Genomic DNA, 17,891 nt, shown 5'->3' with positions numbered 1-17,891 from the left:
CTAGAACTGCGCCATTGGGGAGGCCCTTGTGTCAGAAGGAGAAACTAACAAATCAACAAACTGAATATTAAAAATAAAGCAGATCCTTGCTCTACTCAAAGAAATGCTTCCCAATCCAACCTTTAGGTTCAGTGTTAAATTTAAATATCAGACACCTCTGTTTACTCTGTATTCATTGGCGATTTGTTGCTAATTTTAAAAGTTCCAGGCAAGTGGTGATCACTTAATGTTGAGCATCAAGGCGATGATCACCTTTAGATTAGTCAAAGGATTAGTCAGGTTAGATTTATAGTAGAGCCATATCATATGGTGCGGTTCACATCCCACTTCAAACCGTATGTACAGACCCAATTACCCTATAAACCTCCTCCCCTCATTTAATGTTATGATATTTTCTTTGACATGAATTCTTCCGAAGAAATGTAGTGATTTAGATTGTAATTGCTCTTTGCTGAACTCTCTATTTGAGCAATGCATTTGCTTCCTGTGTTGCTGTGATTCTTTGAGAGATTATGTACACTACATAGTGTTTCTAAGCCATAAGATAGAGATTATGCTTTTATTTAAGAAAGAAACAGAAAGTGAGAGTTGAATGGAGAAAGAAAAGCATTCACATTTCAACATAATGTTCCATAAAAGCATACCCACTGCAAGTTCGAGGACACTTGGTGAAACTGCTTGCCAAAGCAAGTGGGAGGGGAGAAACAGGCGAAAGTTTCATGCCCAACAGGGTGATTTGGCAAATTTTGTGACATCGGCAGAGCTTGGGAAATTGTATAGAGAGGGAAATGAGAGTTAGTCATGACCTTTCACCATGACCTGGCTGGCTGAATATATTGAGCAGGGAAACATAAAATCAAGGTTTCACTGTAATGCGATAACATGAGAAATTACCAAGAGTCTTGTTTATAATCATAATTCTTTCTGTGTGCAGGTACAGTGAAGTAGCAAACAATGTACAGATGGTGGAAACTGTGAAATCAATTTACTTTATTATAATAGATGGTTATGACTTGAAAATGGCTATTATAGAACACTGCACCTTGTGGCAAAATAAATTAACAACACTTCTGACTAAAGTTGCACGAGAGAATCTTGAGACAATTTATGATTACATTACCACCAACACTGATCAGTAAGTTTTTTTATTGTTATCTTTACCTTATATTAACATGTTTACTATTGAAAGTGCCAACTGGCACTTGCATGTTTTCCATGTAATGCAGTGTACATAAAAATAAGTTTCATTGTGATTAATTTAGGACACATGTTTGAAGTGGATTTCAGCTTCAGTACTTACCATCTACATGGTAGCTATTCAGTGTATCCAGCAGTTTGTAAACAACAGCAACAATTTAGACTAATCAAAACAATACAATAAAGTTAACTGAATGAAGTCTTTGCTGTAATTGTAGTAAATTTTAAGGAGTGATACCTAATCATATCATAAATTCTGTTACAAATTTAATAATGAACTACAGGCACAGTGAGCAAGCTAATGTATTAATATTTGGATGTTACAAAGGTACAAATCTTGCCAACACAGAGCACCAATCACTGTTCAAAATGGCCACCTCTGGCCTTCATACAGGCCCAAAGTCTCTGAGGCCAGTCATCGATCACAGCATGCACGGTCTCGAGGGGAAAGTCCGCCACTGCCTTCACAAGAGAACGCTTGAGACTCGCAAGGTTTGGATGCCTCTTCCTACAGACAATGCCCTCCAAAACGGACCACAACTTGTAGTCCAATGGGCTGAGGTCAGGGCTGCTGGAGGGCCAATCAACTGGAGCTATGAAATCAGGCACATTCCTCTGAAGCCACTCGTCTGTGGGTGTGGTCTTTGCCTTGTGGGACAGTTTGAGTTCTGCTGGAAGCTCCACGGCTCATTGTTGAACATGGTGTGGGTCAACGATTTCACAAGTGACTCCAACACTGTCGCATTTTACACTTTTGCAGATGTTTTCACACCATGTTCAGAGAAGTGGAGGTCTGTTGTGCCATCATACGAAACCCCCCCACCAAACCATCACTGAGGCGGGATGATGGCCTCTGAGGACCCGTGGCATGTTTTCACGAGCTTTCTGGGATGTCGAGGCATAAACACGGTCATTTTGACAATTGTAAGACTCTTCAGTTATGAAGATTTTTTCGTCCGTGCAGGGCCATCCTCCTGTGGTCACCATTTGCATAACGCTGAAGTAGTCTTTTTGTTTTCTGCTCCCTCTGGACCTTAAGCTGTGGAGTGAAGAAGTGACCAGTACTTCACTGATAAGCGCAGAGTCCTAGGTCATTTTGGAGCACATACGACATCGACATTTTCGAAATGTTCAGCTCTCAAGCTACCACTGCTTTTTCTCTGACAGGATTTCATCACTGCTTTCACGAGCTTCTGGCTCCTCACGCTGCAAGGTTACCTTTCCTCTGGCGGTCCTCAATTGTCCCTGTATCACAGTTTCTGTTGATGGTCCGATGCACGAACATCCTGCTGATATTCAGCTTTTTCAGGGTGTTGAAAATGTCCGATGGTGATTTGCCAACTTTGTGCAGTGCGATTAGTGCCACACGGTTCTCGTATACACCCCACTCCATTCGGCTTGCAGTGAAATTCACCTTTCCGCTACCACAGCCAAACACACAATGATACTGGTTGTTGTTCGATCCAACATTGCGGGGTTACCTTACCAACCAGTGTTGCCATCCCTGTCTAAACTTTGTAACAGAATTTATGATATGACTAGGTAGTAAAAGAGGAAAACAAAAACTTGCTACAGTATTTACTTTAAAAATAATACAGGAAAGTTGAGGGAAAAGTGTAGTCTGTTCACATTACAAAAGAGAAATTCCATTAAATGTCACACAATTGACTGAGTTATTTTTTTTTTTTTTTGGTTGGGGGAGATCCATGCACTCATTATTACTTAAGTTTTTTATATATTTTAATATCATTATAAGGAAAGTATTTAGTTTACTTATGCTTTCTTGCACAGTATTTTATGCAGTGTGATTCCCTCGCCAGAGGCCCAAAACTTTTGTCTATAAAACTACCATTTACTTAAAGTTTGTATTGAAAATTTGTATGCACATACCTTCAACAATGTAAAACAGGATCTGCTCATATCCGATGCTGAAAATGGTCCCCTTCCACATGCAAGCACTCTTGTACACGTCTCTCCATATTCTGAAATACTTTTCTTAAAGTGGCATCGGTAATGGCTTCAATCTCATGACACACGGTAAGCATGTGGTTTTGATTTTTTTGCAGCTTTTTGACATGTGGAATATGGGAGATTAGTTTCTTGGGAAAGTCTTTTCAATGATTTTGATGGTGATGCCAGTAGTCGCTCCTTTACATCCTGTTTTGTCTCTTCCGGCCTCCTGAATGATGTGTGACATGACTTCCCGTTGTCTCTAACTTTCTTACCAATTTCTGGATACAAAACTTTGAAGGTACACTTCTCAAACGAAATTCAGGGGTGTAAAGGGTGATCCTTCCACGTAGTGCACCCAATAGTCAACCTCATTTCCACATAGTACACCCTGGACTGCAGACTAACGAGGCTCTGGCGACTGGCTCCATGGCCAGTATAATTTTGTTTGTGTTGTCCTGTTTTTTGTCCTTATTTGTGCTGAGTGCTCCTTTACAGCCTCAGCTTTTAACGAAAGTCAGAATATTTTATGATTTTAGTTATGCAACATTAGAGTTGTTATGTGTAACAATAAGGTGCTGGACCCTGCATAATGTAACGGGTGCAAAATAGCCTTAGTGCTGATGCACGCAAAATTTTAAATTTAAATTAACATTCAAATTCAAACGAAATTCAGTCTGAAATACCCTTTTACATACTTTAAATAAACCAGTTTGCCTGTATTTATGAACTAGGAACACACGGTCTTCGATTGTGTACATTGTAATCCCTATACATTCGAGCCAACACTACCAAGATGCATTGTCGCGGAACAAAACAAATGAAGGTCACTGGAAGAGTCCAAACCTATTGTGAGGGATTAGATCCTGTTTTACATTGTTGAAGGTATGTGCATACAAAATTTCAAGACAAACTAAGTAAATGGCAGTTTTATAGACAAAAGTTTGGAGCCTCTTGTGAGGGAATCACTCGATATTTTCTTCCATAAATCTGTTAAGGGTTCCTTTGTTTCTCAATAATAGTCATATTGCAGGTTCATAACAATTTTTTTTATATTTTGAATAGAATCACAAAGTCGCCAAGAAACCTAGATGAGCTTCAGGCTAAGGTCCTTCTCCATGAAAAACTGATTGAGGAAATACCATTGAAAGAGAAACAGTTTCCAGTTATTAAGGACCAGTTTCTTGTTCTTGGTAAGTGAAGAAAAAATTGAACTGTCTTCACTTTTGTTATGCTGATCATTTACATGTTTTAATACCTGGTGCGTCAAAAAAATGTATACACACTTTGAACTGTCATAGAAAATTTATTTTTTAACCAACAAGGTTAAATTCCTGGGAAAAGAAAGGCTACAGTCCAATTTGAAAGATAAGTGTATTTTCTGGTCAAACTGAATGTTCTAAATGGTGGTTAAAGTTAATGTTCAAAATATTGGCCTTCAGCTTCGATACAATTCTGAGTACGAGTCACGACTGATTCCGTATTTCGTACCAAAGTGTCCAATGGGATTTCTGCACACACTGCTTGAATCTCATCCCAAAGTGTGTCCAGGTTTCGTGGTTTACGACGGTACACCTCATCTTTTACTGTGCCCCATAAGAAAGAATTGAGCGGCGTAAGGTGTGGAGAGCGTGCAGGAAACTCGATTGGTCCCCTGCATCCTATCCACTGGCCTGGTTCATTTTCATCCAGGTATGCTTGCACATCCCTATGATAGTGCGGCGGGGTGCCATCTTGTTGGTAATAAAACCTGTCATTACCGTACATTGCACGAATGGCGGGAAAATGGAATCAGCAAGCATTGTTAGGTACTTTTCTCCAGTTACAGTACCTTCAAAATGGAAATGACCAATGAGTCCCCTAGGAGACAAACCACACCACACATTTACACCAGGAAAATTCACAGCCTTTTCAACAGTAATGTGGGGATCGTCTTCAGCCCAGTACACACAATTATGCCTATTGACAGTTCCATTAAGTTTGAATTGTGCTTCATCCGACCAAACTATGCTACCCATAAATCCTGGTTCACATGTCCTGACCCTGAGATCTGGGTCATCGTCACTTAGCTGTTGTACCAGCCTTGAAATGTACACACACAACTTGCCTTTCTTCAGAATGCGTAGCACACTACTAGCACTTACACCACTCTCACGTGACTCTTGCTCAGAAATGTATCGAAGCTGAAGGGCAACATTTTGAACATTTACTTTAACCACCATTTTGAACATTCAGTTTCACCAGAAAGTACACTTATTTTTCAAATTGGACTGTAGCCTTTCTTTTCCAAGAAATTTAACCTTGTATGTTGGAAAATAAATTTTCTATGACAGTTCAAAGTGTGTATACATTTTTTTGATGCACCTGGTATTATACTTCAATTGCAGCTTCATCTATCTTTACTGATATGCAAGGTGATCCATATGATAGGTAAGGTAAGTAAACCATTGTGTACAAAAAGGTAATGTGTATATATGATCAGATTGTTTGAATATGAGTGGGAAGGATGCTCATGTATCGTGTTACTGTACAATGTAGAGGGAAATGATGAATGGTATATTATTAAAGTTGAGACTTCATTTTATCTGAGATAAAAGGCATGACCTTACGTCATTAGCCAAGTTGGTGCTGAACATGCAGCAGCAAGTTACAGTTGCAATGTGGGCAAATATCGGTGAGATGTGATTTTAACTTAACATTGTTGCCTGTCGACTATAGGAAAGTGAATAAAATGGCTGCTTACATCAAATTGTTTTATTTTTACTTTAAGTCAATTGCTGTGCACATGGCTCGTATGATCATTCTGGTATGCAATTGCCCACTTCAACTGTAACTTGCTGCTGCCTGTTCACTGCCATCTTGGCAAATGATGTAAGCTCGGGTGTGTAACTTTTATCGCAAGTGATAAAATGAAGTTTCAAGTTGAATATACCATTCACCATTTCCCTCTACATTGTACAGGGGCAGACTACATTTACTTCAAACATGTAGCCATATTTCTGACTCGCTCTGTATAAAGTCAAAGACCACAGAACAAAGCTGGTGGTGCAACTTATCTGCATGGTGTGAACTGCTGATTCTTTTCCTTGCAGCATTGCTATTATGGCAAAAATTTCTGTGATATTTGGCCCGGTTGTTGCTAAGATATTACAGGACATTCTGAATAGACGATCATGTTCTGTTATTGTGATTTTTATAAATTTTGTGTGAGAAAATATAGATGTGGAATTTTCCCTGTTACTCTTAATGTGGCAATTGCCATTGTATGTATTGTGTATGCATCATACAATAAGTTAATTATGATTGCATAACCTTAATGTTTAGAGAAATACACACTGATGTACTGTATTTGTATTTCTGATATTTATTGTCACTTTTCTTTCACATTTAGCTAATCACAATGATGATGATGATAACTGATAACATGAAATTGATAAAGCAAACTCACTAAGAACACTCATGCCTAGGCAGGGACTCTAACCTGTGAACTTTGGTGGAGAGGTCAAATGCTAATGCATAAGAAACAAAGATTTGGTACAAACCTTACACCCATGCATTTGTGTCTAACCTACCATCTGCTGACTTGCAGGTATATATGAAAATTTACATGCAACTCAGAAGTAAGAATAGGGAGCTTTGAGACTGAAGTGACAAGTGACACATACTACTTGGAAACAAACATTCAGAAATAAATACAATATTTAGTACCAGACTGGTATAACGAACATCATGCATTGACTGCGCTGTTTTCTCAATTGTGTGAATCGTGTTGTCTCGGGCTGTTGGTATTGCATGCCTAGTGAATGATAAATGCAATCTTTTGTACTGGAATGATACATTGCTTATCTGAAATATCTCAATATATAAGTGAGGTTCATGTTTACTTATGTTACAACAAATGTGTAGTTTGTTTGTTTACATTATATCTCATTAATTAAATAACCATTTCCACTCTTCATTTACATCTCTCCTCCTAGTTATTACATGAAAACGGTGTAACAAAGTTAATATTGTACTTAAACTACCCTTTGATATTAAAGTTCAACTAACTATTACTATCTCTCTGTGCCTTTCATGCTGTATACAGGGTGTTTCTGTGACCATGTACAGACTTGCAGGGATGATGGAAGGGAACAAACGCAACAAAATGAGATAGGGAACCCTGGTCCGGAAATGCCCCAGTCAAAAGTTACAAGCCAAAACCATCGAAGGGCAGGCAACCATGTACATCGCGGAGGGGAACCATAAAAGATGTCTGGGGAAGTGGAAAACAAACACAGAAAAATCACTGTAGTGGCTTTAATGAGTAGTATCTGCAACCATCATTACAGCAGTTGCTCAAAGTGACGCCCCCTGCCTTGATACAGGCATGACAGCATCGCAATAAGCTCTGTTGCATCCGCTCTAATAATATCCCAGGAGTCGTTCGGACCAGATCACAGGCTGCAAGGATTCTTACCAAGAGTTCCTCTACATTACTCACAGGTGTCTCGTAGACAACACTTTTGACATGACCCACCAAAATAAAAATAAAAAGTGGGTCAGATCAGGTGAACGGGCAGGTCAAGCAACAGGTCCATCTCTCCCTATCCACCATTGTGGTATAGAATATCACGAGCACCAGCTATGAAGTGGGCTGGGGCCCCATCGTGCTGAAACCACATGCATTGACGAACAAGAAATGGGACATGTTCCAATAACTCGGGGAGGATGTCTCTCAGGAACACAGTGTACACTGGTCCAGTAAAAGATACAGACCTATTAAATGTTTGCCGACAATGCCCACCCACATGTTTACAGCAAATCTGTCTTGATGGCCCTTCACGATTGTGGCACGGGGATTTTCATCGGCCCATACATGGCTATTGCGACTAATCAGCATCCTGTCTCTCGTGAAACAGGCCTCATCAGTGAAAAGCACACAGGCATGGAACTGGGGGTCGACCACACAGCGCTGCAGTAACCATTCACTAAACACGATGCAGGGTGCAAAATCAGCTGGACCCAAGGCATGGACATGCTGTGGATGGTAAGGGTGCAGCTGCTGCTCCCTCAGAACTTTCCAAACAGTACTATGGGCCACATCAATTTCACGTGCCACAGCCCGTGTACTAATGTATGGTTGTTCTTCCACCCGATCCAGCACTGCTTCTTCAAGAACAGGCGTCCTTGCAGTTCTTTGTCCTCCTTGCTCGTGGAATTGAGGTCACACTTGCGCCGTTTCCCGTAATCATTGGAAAAGTCTGGAAATATGGTGTGCGCTGGATGTCTGCGCCGTGGATACGTGGTCCGATACAACCTTTCTGCTTCCCTACAGTTCCCATTTGCTCGTCCATACACAAACACCATATCAGCCAGATCCTCTAGCGTATACTCCATTGCACTAATTTCAGCCAAGACACTTGTGCTTCTAGACTACACACGTTGAGTTTGACGTTACATCTTCTCCAGGGCATGCATTGTGGATTCTTTCTTCTCTTTTTTATGGTTCCCTCTGCATTGTGCGTGGTTGCCTGCCATTCGAAGGTTTTGGCCTGTAACTTTTGACGGGCATTTCTGGAGCAGGATTCCCTATATCATTTTGTTGCATTTTTTTCCCTTCCATCATCCCTGCAAGTCTGTAATACGGTCACAGAAACACCCTGTATATATTATTTAAGGTTTTCTGCATGCTTTGCATTACAATTGAAAATGCTAATCAGATTGTTACATCAAATGCCTCCATGTAAAGCACTGTGTGCTATAAATAACGCTATAAGATTTTGGGAAGTATTTACATAGCATTTATGTTAGCAATAATGTTAAAGAAAATGCTTCCATCTAATTCGATAATTTGATCTAGAACACAACACAGTTTCTTCATTGATTCACAAAACCAGTGATCAGAATGCTACATTTTAAAAGTAGCTTTGCTACAGCTACAGCTACTCTTCCAAAATGTAGCTTCGCTACAGCTACATCTACATTTACCAAATAGTAGCTCGCTATGCTACTCCTGTTCGCTGCTCGCTACTTTTGCGCTACTTCTGCATAAAAAAACTACAACAACCATAGGGATAATCAAGGAAAGCCCATAGTATGATAGTTGTACGTATTTGCTGGAAATTAGATTCTGTTATTTATTTTCATCATTCCCATCATTCAATAATATTGATAGAAGTGCTACTTCGGTGACTTATTTTTACGGTAGTGTTTGAGAATAACGTACTTATGTAAGTGGCATATCAATTCAAATTTGATATGTAAGTATTGCAATTAGATTGTTACCCAAATTAATGATTCAACTATACACAAATAAAATTTGGTAGGATTATTTAGGGTATGTTCATATATCAACATATTTTTCTTGAAAATGTTTAGGAGCAATAATTGGAGGGTAAAGTATGCTCTGTAATTATCATTTTTCTTATTAAATATTCCTGCTGCCCACGTGGAAGGTTAATGAAATGAGGTCTTACATGTGTGCATGTTCTCATGAAGCATATGAAAACTATTTTTCACTGATTACTTTTTAAAAATTAATTGGAATTTATCATATGTATTGAGGTTAACTATAATGTGTTGTGCAAAATGGGAATAACATAAAAATGTGATATTTATCAATTTATCTTCTTAGCCCTTAACGGAATGTTAATTGGTGGAGGGAAGGGAAGCAGATGTTTGCTCGAACCTTGGGGATTGCTGGGGTATTCTTCTAAGTATAAACGTGAAACAGGTGGAGCGATGCTTTACGTAAGTTTTCCTGTTGGAAATGCTTCCCTGAAGTCACAGTGATTTCCATTGTCACCTTGTAATGAAAGGGCCCCAGGTTCAATACCCAGTGGAGGCACATACTGGTTCGGATCCAGTCTTGGTTAGCTTATCTGTGAATAAAGTGGACTCAAAACAAAAACTAGGAAAGATGCCTAGTTGGGAGGATGGGATCCTCCTGCTCCTCCATTCCTCAAACTGCTCATCATCATCGATCATTCTTCCTCATTCTCACAATTAGCTAAACGTGGCAGAAAGTGACTACAGATAAAGAGAATTACTAAATAAACCATTCATCTTCATTGTTATGATTAGCAAAAGTTACAGAAAAGTGACATATAAGTAGAAAAAATACATAAATTTGGAAACTGTAATTGAAAAATGAAAATTGTCGTTTCTGTAGAAAAGTCAGTAACTCGAACGTACTTTTTTTTACAATATCATAAAATGTATTGAGGAAACTGACATGTAAACCCAAGTGATGTAAAATGTATTGTAATTTTAAAATTTCTAAACAAACATTATGACGAAAATAATTGTAATTCCAGAAAGTGTATGTCTATCGTTCTTGTAACAATAATTTCTTGCTGGTGAGGTCTTACACATATGCTGACAATGATCAATGCTGTCATCGTACTGAGCCATTGATTGCTGGCACTATTGCTTTGCCATTGTAGTGGAAAATGGATCACTCATTTTTGTACTGCAAGTTGTGTTTTACACAGGAATTAATGACATTTTGCTGTCTCTTGCACCATGGATATCCACAGGATTTGCTCTGGGGGTGGTGCAAACAAGGCATTTTTTTAAGGGGTGTTTTTCCTCAAAATAGCGATGCAGCAAAAAATGAAACGTAGCTGTTAGCCGGAATATATTCATATAATATGTTAGTTAAGTTAGTTATCTGGATAGTAGAATTATCCAGATACACAGATGTCTATAATCTGCGATATCAAGATATTTATAATCTAAATTATCCATATTTCCATGTAATAGACTGTCTTTATGAACCTCCTGCGAAAGTGGTATTGTCGATTTTTTTTAAAGCTCTTGTCACATTCAAAATTTACCTCAAAATGCTGCGAAGAAATGTAGCTGTAGCAAAATTTTCGCTACAACTACAGGAATTTTGTAGCTTCACTACAGCTACAATTTTAAAAATGTAGCACTGCTACAGCTACAACTACAAATTTTGTAGATAGCTACAGTAGCGAAGCTACAAGTAGCACACTACTTCTGATCACTGAACAAAACTATCATTTTAAAGATAAAATAGCATGTAAAGTATTCATGTAAAGTATTTGTGTACAGGTGTTAGATTGGCTGAAAATTTTTATGTCCATCTAACTCCTTGAGATGACATATCATCAGAGGAACTCTCTGGGCTCCAACATTTATCTAAATATAGCATTGCTATCAAAAAATGAAATTGTGTGAAAATTAGTATTGTTATAGTAGTTTGCTGCATAATTTTGTAAGTTGTATCCAGTATGTATATTCTTTTATGCAGATAAATATGGCATTGTTTTAACTGATGATGACTATGATAATCTTAATAACTTACAACCTGAATGGGATGAGTTTCTTAGGACTCTTGCCATTGAGGAAGATATACTGGAATTGGACAAGGTAAATATATTTCATTTTAATTTTCTGTTTTTCTTTTTTGATTAGTGATATTAGATAGATCGGTGTGAATATCTCCTTGACCCCAAAGGTCTAACATTGTTATTCTAAGTGCAAAATTATTGAATTTTTTTACGAAAATTTTCTACCTGCTGATGGGCCTCTCTCATGGTGCAGTGGTGATGTCACCTTCAGGTTCAATACTTGGTGGAGGCATATAGTGATGTGGATTCCACTTTAAACTGTAGGTTCAGTCCCTATTAACCTTCCTGTGCATAATATAGACTTAAAACAAACTTCAAACTGAAGAAAGAAAAATTTTGTTATGACATAGTCTTGTTACTGTCTACCTTCCTGCATTTATATCTTTGTATCATCATGACCCCCCATCAACTTACTATATACACGAGTTGCAGAACAATATTAATTTATATATGGCAATGACATAATAACACCCAAGTGCAGACACAGACTATGATATAATGATTTGTCCATGACCAGAACTTCATGAGTTTTGCATTCTCTCCAGTAGATAGGAATTTTACTCTGGTGTGGGGTCATTCCTAAGCACAGCCCTGTGTGACTGCAGCTGATAGTGTAAGCAGGAGGATAACGTTACTTTGCTACTGTACAGTGGGATGCATAAGTATTACCAAACAAATTGTCCTTCACTATATACATGCTCTTTGTTTTATCCAATGAGAGATTGAAGTATTGAAACAAACTACCAAACAAGATACTTACAGCCTCTGCACCAACATACTTAAAAATCAACTTCTTATGATACATACAATGCAACAGAAAAATTAATTAAAATAGTGATGGACAATTTGTCGTGCAATACTTGTGCATCCCACTGTACCAGTAAAATTACCTGTATAATTTTATAATTATGTAATTATAATAATTTTCTTAAACTTTGATCAGTTGCTGGATTAGTGTGTCTCATCACTATTATTACTATGAATATTTTGTTTTATGTTTTACTTGTTAATCATTAGGCATTGAGCAAGTCAATATTTATATTTTTACACTATAAAAATAAATGTTTAAATGCCATTAACTGTAACCTCATTTATATAAAAAAAAGTCATTAAGAATCCTAGGAACATTGATTATCTTGTATTCAAAGAACTAAGTAAAAATGTATAATGCGGGAAAATGATAATCAAAGAAAATTTGTATAATTTTGCTTTGTTGAGACCACAAAAGCAACATTTAGCTTCAAAATATATAAAGTGGAAAACGTTTAATCAAGGAACTAAAAAATTGTATTCATCCTTTCCTGTATGCATTGATTCGAAAAAATATTGACAATTTTCCAGTTGGATATTTTGGTAAATAGTGTTGAATACATTATAATAGTCTACAACTTATTTCTACACTTCTGTCATTATTTATTTGCTTACGAATATAAAATTTTTTAAAAAATACACTATTTTTAAAATAATGAAATAGTAAATATCATGACAAATTTGTGTGGCAAAAACACAGCAGGCATCTGATCACATACTTTTTTTTTCAATAAAGTTAATTTATCATTTATATTCTGCACAAATAGTTTGTAATTTCATGTTGGATTGGTACTTTTTATACAGTTATCAGTAAATAAATTTATATAGGCACACTATTGATATCAATAAAAATATTACGTTGCATATTCATAATTCTTCGTGATAAAGAGTTTGAATACTGTCAAAAGAAAAAAAAACTTAGAGAAGAGAGAGATCTTAGAAATTTGATTTGTAGAAACTTTTATTAGCAGACACTTAATTTTTAACTGAATGTTGACAGTAATCAAAAGGTTACAAAGCTTGATTAGCATGTAATCATTTTTTACCAATTGTAGAACATTTTTGAAAATCCTGTTTAAGGACATTTTTAACATGTGTCTGTGTTGCCTTAGTGTTGTGATTTCTTATATTTCCTTACTTTCAGGATCGGTTTAGACATGAGCTTCTGGATAATGCAGATTCTTTGAAGAGACAAGCTGAAAAACTTTATTCTAAATTCCTTCTTAAGGGCCCATTCACTTCAGAGTGGAAAGCACCAGGTAAACTTCTCTATATGTAAACTAAACTTACAACTCATTTGTTCAAGATATGTTATTGATAGTTACAGATATATTTTTTAATCCCTTTTGTGCAGAGAAAATATCCTAACTTATTTTATGGCTGATTTTGCATTACTTTTCACAACACTTGGCAAAGGAAAATTAGTAACACATATTTTTAATCAATTCTAAGTAACTTAGAACATTGGTTCTAACCTAGGTCATTAAATCTAATGATAACATTTACATGCCATTTAGAATACGTATATTTACATTCTAAGACACCCCAAACTCGTACACAGAAAGAGCTATTGATCTACACTGAAATTTCTATTGCCAGCAGGGGCCAGCTTAGGGGCTGGGTGACTGCCAGGGGCACTGTCCTTGGGCTTGCCAAACTAGGGTACCCTCCTTGAGGAGCACCAACATTTTAATTTTGATCATACGTTTTTTTAAAAATATTACAAACTCTATATTTCATATTAGAAACAATAACACAACATGAAAACTAGGGATGGGACCGATTAATCGGTACTCTATCGGTATCGGCCGATATAGGCATATCGGTGTATCGGTTTATCGGTAAAATTACCGATTATTTTACCGATCCGATATATCGATTATTATCTGATAATTTAGTGCAAAATTCTGCCATTTTGTTGTAATTTTTATGGTTAATATCCATGCCCTACTTTCTAAAAAAGTAAATGTCTAAATATGCAATTTATCTTGCACTGCAGTCACCTTGAAACACACATTTATTATAGAGGTCATTGAACCTTTCAGGTTCTTCAAGGACCATTTCTAATTTTATATCGGATCGGTAGAATATCGGTTATCGGTATCGGTAAATTTTATATCGGTACTTTATCGGTATCGGCCAAAATTTCATATCAACCCATCCCTAATGAAAACAAAGGAGTCTCAAAAAGAGAAATAGATAACAGCACAAGTCAAATAATATAAATACTTTGTTGGAGAATAAGCGTCGATTTAGTATAAGTAAAAGTATGGTAGAAGAATGTAGAAAAGATGAAAGCAAGGTATAAAAAATGTATTATGGATGGAAAGGAAGAACAGAAGTGGTTTTCTTCATTCAACAAGTTCCAGCCCATAGTCAGTTGTTAGGCATGCCTAAAGAAGTAATCAACGAAGTAAAATCCCTTTGTCATTGCTACCATCCTAATTTTTTTGCTGCATGACGTAATGCATACATTGCAAAATCATGTCGCAATTTAAGCTGAGATTTCTGTTATTTTGGTATCACTATGTAGGTATTAAATAATTGCATACTTACAATAAACGTATTCTTTAACATAATACTTAAAGTATTTAATACAATAACGCTATTACTTACGTGAAATTTAGAAATTTCGTATTACCACATTGCACAATTTAATAGTTAAATCCTATTAATTTCGAAAATCCTCTGTCTTCATTCACTAAAAGTACGGCGTCTGGAGTGGAGATGGTACCACGTCCCTGCTTTATGTGTTCTCCGCTCCAGATGCCATACCCTTAGTGAATGAAGACAGAGGTCTTTGAAATTAATAGGATTTAACTATTAAATTGTGCAACGTGGAAATATGAAATTTCTAAATTTCACGTAAGTAATTTTAAACCGTGTTTACCGCATCCATCATGAATAACGCTATTATTTTCTTATTTAAGACCATCAATTTGTAATATGGTCAAGGTTTTTATTGGGAGTAGAAATTAGTTGGACTGGGGTGGGGATGGCAAGTAAGGGGGAACCAAAAATCCACATTGCCTGAGTGAAAATTTTATCTTGAGTCACCCTGATTGCCAGGTCCAAACTGAATGTCCCTACCTACAATTTTCTTGTGAACACTTTAGTACATGTTCGGTGACATTGGTCATTTGGAGAACGGTGTCCTCCTGTAATCCACAAGACTGCATACTTTTTGGCATGGAAATCTTTGGTGACTGGAGGACCATTAATGGACATGAATGATTTTGCAGTTGTGTTTGTTACGTACTTAAGAAATGATAACTTGTATACTTTCAGTTCCATTTTCTTTGAGGGGGATAAAAATATCCCTGTCAGCGATAAAAATAATTTCCTTTTGCCAGAGATAAAATGTTTTGTGGTGGGAAAATCCCAGGCATCCCCCCCAAATTAAATCACACACACTGAGTTCAATTGATTTTTATGTACGTACAGAAGTCTACTAACATAATCATATAATTTTACCAATTTGTTACCAACATCACCATATTTTTTTTCACTAGTTTTGCAAAGTTGTTTATTTAATAGTGTTAATTTATCATTTTTCATAGCTGCTCTTAAGGAACTGAAAAAAACAAGAGCTGCAATAGCTGACTTAAGGAGCAGGGAAGCTGAAGTAAGAGCAGGACTTCTGGTTTTTGGTATTGCTCATAAAGAATCCCCTGATCTTGAAAAACTGGAAAAGGTAAGAATTTTAAGTTATCTCCACAATCCTCAGTGTGTGGGTTTTAGCACATTTCTTTAACTTGTCTTTCTATTTCATGAGCTCTTGAAATTTGATATTGTAAATGTAGGCAGAAGAAAATAATGCTTTATGAAAATATGTATACCATTGTAAAGTCATGGACACTTCTGGATTGTAATGATTCCATTGAAAGTTAATGGGATTGTTACAATCCAGAAGTGTCCTTGACTGTACAGGTACAATGTGTGTGTGTGAAGTGTTCAGGTACACATTCATTACTTGTATCATTTGTTTCAGTTCTACATGAGTACCATGTTGAATAACCGCTTGTGGGTTTTTCTGATTTCCACATTGGTGAGATAGAGAGATACATATCCACCAGATGAAAGTTGTCTGTGTCTGCAAAATCAATTCGAAACTTATTACTTTGTTGTTGTTTTTAATTATATATTGAAGGGATTGACTATATTGAGATATCTTCTGTTGGAACTATGACGACTTGGTGCATAAGAGTACCTTTGTTGCTTGTTTTCTAATCCATTGACATGTGATAGATCTGGGTTATTTACATACATTTTAACACTTGGTCTGGCACTTTTTTCTTTTCCTAGGCAGTCAAAAACCCATCTGCTCAAATTGTCAAATTGTATTATTGCGCTTCAACTGCAAATTTTTTCTTTATAATTACAGTGAGACCCTGATTTTTTTTCTTTACCCACACTTTTACAGAATCGTTCCTAGTTGATGGGGGAGCAGATGTTGGCATTGTTGGCTATAAAAAAAGTAAGTGCTGGTAAAGAGTTTGTCGACATTCGTTATTGGATATTACACATTTGATTTTAATGGAAAGTTGTTTATATTCCTCAGGAAATAAGATAGTCTGGTCTGTAGTTCACTGTCAGTTATTTTTAATCTGAACATTTTTTAAAAAAATGTATCATTTGTTAACCAGAATCAAGCTCAAAGGGCACAAGCATATGTATTTTTAAGTATGACAGAAGATTAATATATTACTCACTGACAGAGGAAAATGGAACATGTACTTGTGTCACAACAATCATTGAAGGGGGCAACCTTGAAGATGCAACTCATGTATTCCGTTGCGTGGGGCAGAAGAAAGTTTTTTCTATGAAGGTGTCTGAAAATGAGTGGTGAGACAGAAGGATGCGGCGAAATTTTCTGGGGGGCAGTCATATTTAGTATAAATCTATATGCCATCCACAAATGCATATTTGGCTTAACAGAGTAAATACTGTATTTATCCATTTTTTGCTGGAGGTGAACTGGTAAACTGGAGGGAGGGGTGTATTCCAATTTCAGATTCAAACTTTAAGTAGTCAATATTTGGTGGTCTGAAACTGATAAGCAGATTAGTGGCAAAAAATGTGTAGTGATATACCTACATGTGTATTGAATCTTTGTTTTTTATTTGGAACATTATTTCTATGTCCTATTTTGTTTTACTTTGTTTAGGATATAGATTCATTGGAAGTTGTGTGGTTGTTAACAGACGAATGGGATAAAAGTTGGGCAAAATACAAAACATGCCCCTTCAGGATACTGCAAACTGAGGAAATGGAGGAACAGGTGAGTGAGTGAGTGTGAGTGAGTGATTGAATGAGAGTGAGTGAGTGAGTGACAGAGAGGAAGAGAGGAACCAGAAGTTCCGGTTCCGTCTATTTTCTTACACCAAAGGTGCAGCGTTAGACTGCAAAAATTATATTTTTTCCACTGTCTGGTGAGTGTTTCCTTTCTTCTTCTTGGATATATATATATATATATATAGTAAAGAAGGAGAAAGGAAACACTCAACATACAGTGAAAAATTAGAATTTTCGCAGAATTTGTACCTGCATCGGTTCCAACCTTTTTCTTACACT

General features: G+C 36.7%; 1 protein-coding gene across 1 annotated transcript in view; it reads left to right on the top strand.

Annotated features, from left to right (window-relative positions):
* The window catches only part of kl-2 (dynein heavy chain 2, axonemal kl-2), a 373,042-nt gene that overhangs the window by 126,486 nt on the left and 228,665 nt on the right, over positions 1 to 17,891 (top strand). The window contains exons 21-26 of the mRNA XM_083120771.1: positions 935 to 1,135; positions 4,213 to 4,340; positions 11,408 to 11,526; positions 13,462 to 13,576; positions 15,878 to 16,011; positions 17,485 to 17,598. Of these exons, the coding sequence (XP_082976897.1) occupies positions 935 to 1,135; positions 4,213 to 4,340; positions 11,408 to 11,526; positions 13,462 to 13,576; positions 15,878 to 16,011; positions 17,485 to 17,598 (811 nt within the window). The remainder of the gene's footprint in view (positions 1 to 934; positions 1,136 to 4,212; positions 4,341 to 11,407; positions 11,527 to 13,461; positions 13,577 to 15,877; positions 16,012 to 17,484; positions 17,599 to 17,891) is intronic.

The sequence above is a fragment of the Lepisma saccharinum genome, chromosome 4 (assembly GCF_977018435.1).
Source record: "Lepisma saccharinum chromosome 4, izLepSacc3.1, whole genome shotgun sequence".
Lineage (NCBI taxonomy): Eukaryota > Metazoa > Arthropoda > Insecta > Zygentoma > Lepismatidae > Lepisma > Lepisma saccharinum.
The sequence above is the reverse complement of the archived record's forward strand: the minus strand, read 5'-3'. Positions and strand labels throughout refer to the sequence as shown.